Consider the following 9,084-nt stretch of genomic DNA (forward strand, 5'->3'; position numbering starts at 1 on the left):
TCAAAAAGGCAAAAAATAGCCTAAAAGTACGTTTCCTAATAATAATAATATTAATAATAATAATAATAATAATAATAATAATAATATGATGATGATGATGATGATGATAATGATAATGATGATGATTAATAGCCTCCGTGGCTCAGGCGCAGCGCGCCGGCCTCTCACCACTGAGTTCCGTGGTTCAAATCCCGGTCACTCCATGTGAGATTTGTGCTGGACAAAGCGGAGGCGGGGCAGGTTTTTCTACGGGTACTCCGGTTTTCCCTGTCATCTTTCATTCCAACAACACACTCCAATATCACTTCATTTCATCCGCCAGTCATTAATCGCTGACCCAGAGGAGTGCGACAGGCTTCGGCAGCCAGCACATTTCCTATCCTCACTGCTAGACGGGACTTCTTTCAATTCATCCCTGGCACGGTCGAATTACTGGAAGCAGGCGCCGAACTAAGTGTACCCCTAACGTTCTCAGGATAAATAGGATAAATGATCCATCTTACTTTATGACAGTGTCATTAACTGTGGAGCAATGTCTCTACAGGGGTTTGGGCAGCTTTTCTTCGAGTGATGAGTAATGTCCTGTTCCAGGAGAGCGCTTGCCGTTACGGAACCTTGACCTGCTCGCTTTGTTAAAATCATAATATAACAGAGGAGGAGGTGATCAATAGTTAATTAAATCTGCGCCAACGGCGTTGATATGATTAATTCTGGGAAGAAAGTGAGTAAACTCATGGCGAGTATTGATCGGTGACATCGAAGTCACTCACCCTTGCTGAGAAATGATGACTCCGTTCTGAGGCGCCACTAGCGGAAACAGCAAGGAGGGGATGCTCAGGATCACCCCCATGGGCACGTTGGGGTTGTCTGGTTTCTCCAAGCCGAACCTGACAATAGCTCTCAGGACTTCTTCGGGCTCTGCGGAGTGAGCTAGGTACATCCTGTAACAAAAACAAATCTGTTTCACATGCATGTTTGCTTTCATTTCTTCCACTTGTTTCTTTAAATCATTCAAGGAATATTTGACTACACAAACCCGCATTTTTAAAATATTACTTACAACGTTCTGTTCTACAGCTGACTTATAATTAATATTGCTTGGAGCTCTTCTCACGAGAAAACCATTCTAAAAAACCCTCTAATTTTTTACCCCTGTGGGTGTGAAAGATAGAATAATACCTACGATATCCACTGCCTCTCGTAAGAGGCTCTAACAGGGGCCCTAGGGGCTCTAAATTTGGAAGCGTGGGCTGGCGACCACGGGACCCCTTTCTGAGTCTTGACATTGTCTCCACTAACTTGTGCCAGGCTCCTCATTTTCATCTATCCTACCTGACCTCTCTTGGTCATTCTTGTTCTTTTCCGACCCTGGTGGTATTAGATATAGAGGCCTAGAGAGTCTTTAGTTTTCCCGCCCTCTGTGGCCATTGTCTTTCTTTGGCTGATATCTTCATTTTTCGAAGTGTCGGACCGCTTTCATTTTTCCCCCTCTGATTAGTGTTAACAAAGGATGGTTGCCCAGTTGTACTTCCTCTTAAAATAATAATCACACCACTGGCCTTCTGAGACCAACTTGACAGGTTCGATTCTGGCTCAGTCCGGTGGTTCCTGAACGTGCTCAAATACGCCAGCCTCGTGTCGGTAGATTCAATGGCATGTAAAAGAACTCCCGCGGGACATAATTCCGGCACATCGGCGTCTCCAAAAACCGTAAAAGTAGTTAGTGGGGCGTAAAGCCAATGCTGTTATTAATGTACATTCTCATACACAAAGTGATCCACCTGCCTCTTAATATTCAGTTTCATGCAGCCCTTAGTTTAGGAGATAACATAGAAACCATTGGTCCCTATTACTATCAAGGATTAGACAGTTATGTGATTTACGTTCGACAATAAAGAATTGTGATAGTCCAAAATATTTTTAATTTTTTCAAGAAACACTTTGTTGACATGAAAAAACTTCAAAAGTAGGAAGAAAGTCATATCATGGGCCACCTTCTATATGGAAACCCACAATTTCTCGGCAATTCGTCTATCCACGGGAGTAAGAGCAGAAATATCCCATAGTTCCTGCTAGTTGCTTTACGTCGCACCGACACAGATAGGTCTTATTGCACTTCCATAGTTGAGAAGTTATAGTATGCTAAAGCACACACACGTTATTCTTGCCACTATTGTTAAAATTATGAACACGCTGTCGGCTGGTTACATTTATCATCACTGTTTTAGTCCTCTTGTGGTGGAGGATTATAAAGGCAACATAATCCATAGAATCAATTATATAGTTAACAAATTTAGCCAAATCATAATCAGCAAAATAACTTCTACTCCCAATAGCCACCTTGCAGAACTGACGCGAAACCGCATGGCCTGAGACAAATATATGGTTTAAAAATCGTTTTCCAGAAAAGATGGAATATATATGCGTTTTCTATAGTCGAAATACTTTGTAAACGTCCTGCGCGGGAATCAGCCGCGCATGTGGGGAGGGGCAATCGAAGGGGGCTGCCTCGTCTCCCACTCCTTTCGCTGCCCAGTCTTCGTCTACACATCCTGCTAAGAAATGTACCCAGTGGCTGAACACAACGTGTCAACAAGCGAGTTAACAGATAGCGAACCGGGAATAGAGAGCGTGCTAATCAGACCTCCCACATTACCTACATGACCACGCCCCGCCGATCACTCAGGAGGACGTTTACTACGTATATGGACTATAGTAACGTAATATTAGGAACTCAGTGCAGAAGTACGGAACAAAATCATTTCGTTGTTCAGTTTCTATTAGCGTCACACGTAGGCCTATTATAATAGCGGGCAACATGCAGCAGTGCAATGGTTTGTCCACTCTGGAACGATGATTGTGAATATTCGTTTTAATGTTGAGAACAATTCATAACATACAAACTAGGGGTAACGTAAAATTGAGCAATTTCCTCGATTGTGCGCAAAGTTGAAGGGCTAATGGGTCAGGGAAGGTTTTAAGTTGTGAGTCTTGGATAGCTCTATCAAACTAAATAAACAAATTTTGAAAATCACTTCCGGCCTAAATGCAGTTGTTTCCTTGTTCCTTTTACTCCTTTTCTTTTTGATTCAAATCCTAGCAAAATTAGCTTATTTTCATAATTATTTCTGTAACTGTTCGTTGCTATTTTTTTATTTTTTGAAAAATGTCCACACCGAATTTAGTTATGAGGGCTTAAGTGAAACTCTGCACTGAATCGGATTAGCGCTCGTAGTGGTAGGAAAATGCAAACTTGCTAATCTTATTGACCAGATAACGATGATTAAGAAAATGATTGTAATTTTTAGGAATAAATAAATAATATATTCTCATACTTTACTATGTTTTATTTACCTAAAATTTGTACCTCATATCCCTAGGATGTTTCCGACATCGAGTTGCTTGCCTGAAGGGTTCCTACACAGGCTTGTTTTACAGGTGTCGTGTAATATCGACTCTATGGAGTAACGGTGTTAGAGAGGTTGCATATCTTCAAAAATTATAGCCTAACGTGCTGGTGGATTGCTTTGTATATCTAAGCACCAATAAGATTGCAGACAATATAATTATCTTTTGGGCTTTTGCTGTGTCAAGAAAATAAGGTGAAATTCTTTACATTTCGCAAAGAAATTTGCTCCGCGTCTTCAAAAGAAAATCTCAAATGTTCACGAGGAAGTCTTCTACAATAATGAACTTTTGAATTTAAGAATGCTGTACCGTTGGTCTATAGTAAGTGGTACTCTCGTTCGTCACTAGATGGATCACTGTGCGCTGGCCTTCCGAACTCCAATTAAGATGTTTCTTGTTCCATCGTATATGCGTGTTTAGTAAACAGAAAGGTGATCAGACGAATCAAGGACGAATGCGGTAGAAAAAATAATGAACACAAAGTGAAAAATAATAGTACATTGTGCAAAAAGCCTATGGCAATAGTTAAAGACACGAGTATGTTTAAAAAACGATCAAAGCGAGTCTCATTATTTCAATACTCGTGACTTAATTACCATTATAGGCGAGTTGCATACGACTGTTTATACTCGAGGATGATTATAATTCTATTTTTAAATATTCATAATTTTCTGTCGAAATGTCGCTTGACAGTTGAGTTTACTGAATAGAGCGCAGAACGCATGCGCTGGGTTATTGATTTTCCGTGAGTGGATCAGAGACCTTGACAATGTCATATGTTTTCGAAGCTTTGATAGAAGGTTATCATAACCTAGCTTTATTGCAAATACAAATTGTTTATTGTACAGTTGGTGAAGTGAATTTGCGGAATGTCCCGTGTGGTTGTGGAATATTGGAAGTAGAAGGTGCATTGATGTTAATGTGTGTGTCCGACATGTTTGATTTTGGAAAAAAGTGCGAAGCTAGTGCGTTGAGCGCAGGTGCGATGCTAGTCTTACCTAATTGGTCAAACAGTTGTATCATAATGCAAATCTGAACTCTGATTGGTGGAAAACCTGTACCATAATGCAAATCTGAACTCTGATTGGTGGAAAACCTGTATCATTAAGGAACTTGAACTACAATGAGCCTCATTAAGATTCAGTTTTATGGCATATAATATTTATATTTCGGCACCGTCGAGCATAAAATAATTTCATTTAATTTCGCACAATGTGCATAATTAGAGGGCATAATCTTAAGCACTTTCACAGAATTTTGTCAGATATATTTCTCTGCGCTTAGATGTCATTATAATCATTATAAAATATCAAAGCCATTTTCTTGACAGTGCTGATGTAGTTATTTTATTATTATTATTGATTATATACAGTCGTATCAGCACATACTTGACCAACAGCCTGAGCACGAGGAAAAGCCAGCCTGACCTATGTTGATGTCAATAGGGCTACAATTCAAACTCATTTTAACTCATTTTGACGACACACTTATGTGAAATTAAATTTAAATTTTAACACTGATGATGGACCTTAGTGTCCGAAAACCGGCTATGTTTTAATAAAGTATGTGCTGATACGACTGTATACAATCAATAATAATAATAAAATAGATGTCATTACGTGATATCTGTCACATGGGTTATCATAAAGTTTGCATACACATATTTCATCCGGAAATTATCATTAAATAATGCGTTTAAAAAATTAAGTTAAAAATCACTCCAATAGTGACATGTGGTTTGACATTAATCTGGGATCAACTAAGAAAGAAGAACTTTAAGAAAAATAAAATGAATTTCAACGAAAGGCTAAGTGGCCTTACAACTAACAAAAGATACATAGAACAGTAAATCCCTTTCATGGGGGTACAAAATTAAACATTATATAAGCACTATTCGAAGCAGAAACGCTAAACATGAATTGCAAAAGTCAGATGGAGAAACTCGAGCTAAAAGAAAGGAGAAGTTTAGGACCAAAATTTTAGGAAAATAAGATAATACAAATCAAGAATGAAACGATCTACAAGAAAATTCGAAAACTCTCAGATACCCTATACGAAAAAGAAGGATACATTTTGACGGTCATCTTCTCAGAATGAACTGTAATAGATTAACCAAACAAATCTTCGAGTTGTTACGTAACCACAAAAAACCCACCTGGTTTAAAGAAACTGAAAAAAAGACCTAGTACAATAAAAAATCACAGAAAATTGACTATGTGATCGAACAGCTAAAATAATAACTAAATACAAAAGTATAAGATTCCAAGACAAATCTACATTGAAAGCCAAACCTATAATCTCCGAAGACGAGAAGAAACGAAGATCAGAAAGAGTGAAGAAATACTGGGCTCTAAGAAAAGAACAACACACAGGGAAATGATTGGTTCAACGTAACCCCCAATAAGATTAATATTGATATGAAACAGAAAAGTCGTGATATTTAAAATAAATGATCTATTCGGCATTGAGAACACTTCTGGCAATCCATATTTCTCGTTATTCTTGTTTCTCCAATACTTTGTAGATTTCTGATTACGTATTGAGAGTCTGTTCCCAATGTTCTGGCATTCAGCTCTTGACCGTCAGACATGTAATTCCTTGAGTTGGAGCTAGAGCGTTGGACACCCAGTGTCGGTACGACAGTTGAATGGAGGTGGGTCGAAAGCGCAATCCTCGGCCGTCCTTGAGTTAGTTTTCTATGACGTCCTCCTTCAATCTGAGACAAATGTTGGGATGGTTGGTTTCTAACTGATGACCAAAATTCCTTCTGAAAGTATCGTGAGTAACCTCCTGCACATCTGAGAGTATCAAATATAATACTCTACCGGCCTCCAAGTACTGAGAATTATGTTCCACCCACCTGAGATGGTCGAGATTAATATACAGGATGTCCCCAAAAATGTGGAAAGTAATCGAGGAGTGAGGAGTATATTAGAGAATGACTCTTTATTAGCAGAGTTGTGAAATTTTGGATTGTGACACAGGAAATCTAATTTTGTATCTTTTTCAAAGTAATTATATTTTGACTTAATGTATTGCATGATGCTTAGGCATACAGAAATGAGTTTCACAAAACGCGAAAAATATCGCAGGAGAGATGCCAATTCCACATCATTGAAAACTACTCCTTAAAGGAATAATTTACCATCTAATCTTCACGAGTTAAAAGATGTCTGTTTCTCCATGACCAATGATGCACGATTCCCAACAGCATTCAAAAATTCGCTATTCAGTTGCCGAATAATCATCAAACTTGTGACAAATTTTAAGCACTTCTCATTCACAAACATGGATACATCTACTCGAAGCGGAACGTGACAGGCAGGGCTATTATCAGTAACTCGAGTATAACTTTGGGAAGTCTGTAACTCGTCAACAATAGGAACGATTCGTATTATTCTGAGGTCCACTATCCACCCCTCCAATTACAGGACATCCCATATTTTTGGGAACAGCCTATAAAGTGCTGAGAGCTATCTTCCACTCACCTGAGAGTATCAAGCGCCGCTTTCCTCACGGCTGGCGCAGGATGTCCCAGGCCCGCCACTAGCTCGGGGAGCACTACAGGTTTCATGAGACTGTCGAGCTCAGTAGCTGGTCTTAGTACAGGGATCACATCCACCAATACTCTGAGCGCGTGCTGTCTGACCTGCCACTCGGGGTCATGGAGTCGGACACCCAGCTCGGAGAACAACAGCGCCACGTCCACCTCTGGTGGCACTCGCTGAGTCTTCAGCACCTGCGTGGAGCAACACAACAGATCACCATTTTTATCTTAATTTTAGAGTACTTTACATTACACCAAGAATGTCTTCGATATGCGAGCTTCATAAAGCTGAGCACCTAACCTATTGAAATCAATCAATCAATCAATCAATCAATCAATCAATCAATCAATCAATCAATCAATCAATCAATCAATCAATCAATCAATCAATCAATCAATCAATCAATCAATCAATCAATCAATCAATCAATCAATCAATCAATCAATCAATCAATCAATCAATCAATCAAATTTATTTGCTATATCCTGTTGGCAAAATTCATGAAATAATTGTAAATAATACAATGGTTACAATCTGCAAATCGTAGTTAAACGTAGGCCTACAGGCACATTGGACGTAAGATACATAACACTTCAGAACAAAAAATTATCGTTGCAATTTAGAATCATTAAAAGTTATATGCCAGTAGCCTGTAAGATCCAGCCCGCTGTTCCATTCTGCATGGTGAGTTGCATACATAACAGGGGTTCTAAAAGAATGCAACGCTGCTGATTATACAACGTTTATTGCAGAAATGTCGGGCAGCATGGTGGTTGTTTGATACTTGTTGAATAAGTTTGCGATCAAAACTATAGGCCTAGGTTCATAAAAATCCGAGATCTAATTCTAAAGAATTGTACAAGGAAAAATGTTCCTTATTTCTACTGTTCGTCCTTCACTTTTCTACTCTTCTCTCTTGCCATTGTCAGAAAATTCCCTGAACTTCTGAACAGTTCCTTTCCTAAGATATAATGAGTCGGCTGGCATTGTTTCGTTACATATTTCTCCTACTTACAATTGAATAGTTATTCCAGTAGCAAACCCCTGTAGGAGGGGGTGTTAGAATTACACCCACAGTATCCCCTGTCTGGGCACCAGGGGGTCTTAACTTGGCAGCGTGGGTTGATGACGACGGGGCCTTAAGCTGAGACTTGGCATTGCTTCCACTTACTTGTGCGAGGATCCTCACTTTCATCCCTCCTATCCGACGTCCCTTGGTTAACTCTTGTTCTTTTCCGACCCCGACGGTATCGAGGCCTAGACAGTCTTTCATTTTCACGCCCTTCGTGGCCCTTCTTTAGCCAATACCTTCATTTTTCGAAGTGTCGGATTCGTTCCATTTTTTCTTTGTGATTATTGTTAGACAGAGGATGGTTGCCTAGTTGTACTTCCTCTTAAAACAATAATCGCCACTACCGCCACCAGTTGTGGGAAGCAAGTAAAAAGGGCCTGTGCGGCCATTAACTTTAAAGCATGGGTTGGTGACCACGGGGCTCATAGTGCGAGTACTGTCATTGCTTTCACTTGCTTGTGCCAGGCTGCTCACTTACATCTATCGTATCCGACGTCCCTTGGTTAAACCCCCTATGCGTGGGGCGGTAGAATATCAGTAGTATAATTGGACAGTTCGGCCGCCACCTCCACCTCAGGCTCCCAGAGGCCACCTCCACCTCCACCTCAGCCAGAGGCCTCCCAGATGCCTCCTCCACCTCCACCTCAGCCAGAGGCCTCCCAGAGGTCTCCTCCACCTCCCGCGGGAAATTTGAATTTGTAAACAAAGCCACGTGCTTTTTGACAGCTGTCATCGACAACAACGCATCGCTAACCTCAGTACTGCCATCTTGACGGGCCTAAACCTCAGTAGTGCCAACTTAACCTAACTAGCATGAGGTAAACAAAGCCACGTGTTTTTTGACAGCCACGTGCTTTTTGACAGATTTGTAAACAAAGCCACGTGCTTTTTGACAGACAACAACGCATCGCTAACCTCAGTACTGCCATCTTGACGGGTCTAAACCTTAGTGGTACCAACTTAACCTAACTAGCATGAGGTAAACAAAGCCACGTGCTTTTTGACAGCTGTCATCCGCCATCTTTAAACCACAAAGCACTGTGCTGCCCTCTTTAT

At 40.3% G+C, this 9,084-nt stretch overlaps 1 protein-coding gene across 1 annotated transcript in view; it reads right to left on the reverse strand.

The window, feature by feature from the left end:
* LOC136880850 (TOG array regulator of axonemal microtubules protein 1) overlaps positions 1 to 850 on the reverse strand; it is a 437,167-nt gene extending 436,317 nt beyond the window's left edge. The window contains exon 1 of the mRNA XM_068229140.1: positions 771 to 850. Coding sequence (XP_068085241.1) covers positions 771 to 850 — 80 coding nt within the window. The remainder of the gene's footprint in view (positions 1 to 770) is intronic.
* Between the last annotated feature and the right edge of the window lie 8,234 nt (positions 851 to 9,084).

The sequence above is a fragment of the Anabrus simplex genome, chromosome 9 (genome assembly GCF_040414725.1).
Source record: "Anabrus simplex isolate iqAnaSimp1 chromosome 9, ASM4041472v1, whole genome shotgun sequence".
In the NCBI taxonomy this organism is placed as follows: Eukaryota; Metazoa; Arthropoda; class Insecta; order Orthoptera; family Tettigoniidae; genus Anabrus; species Anabrus simplex.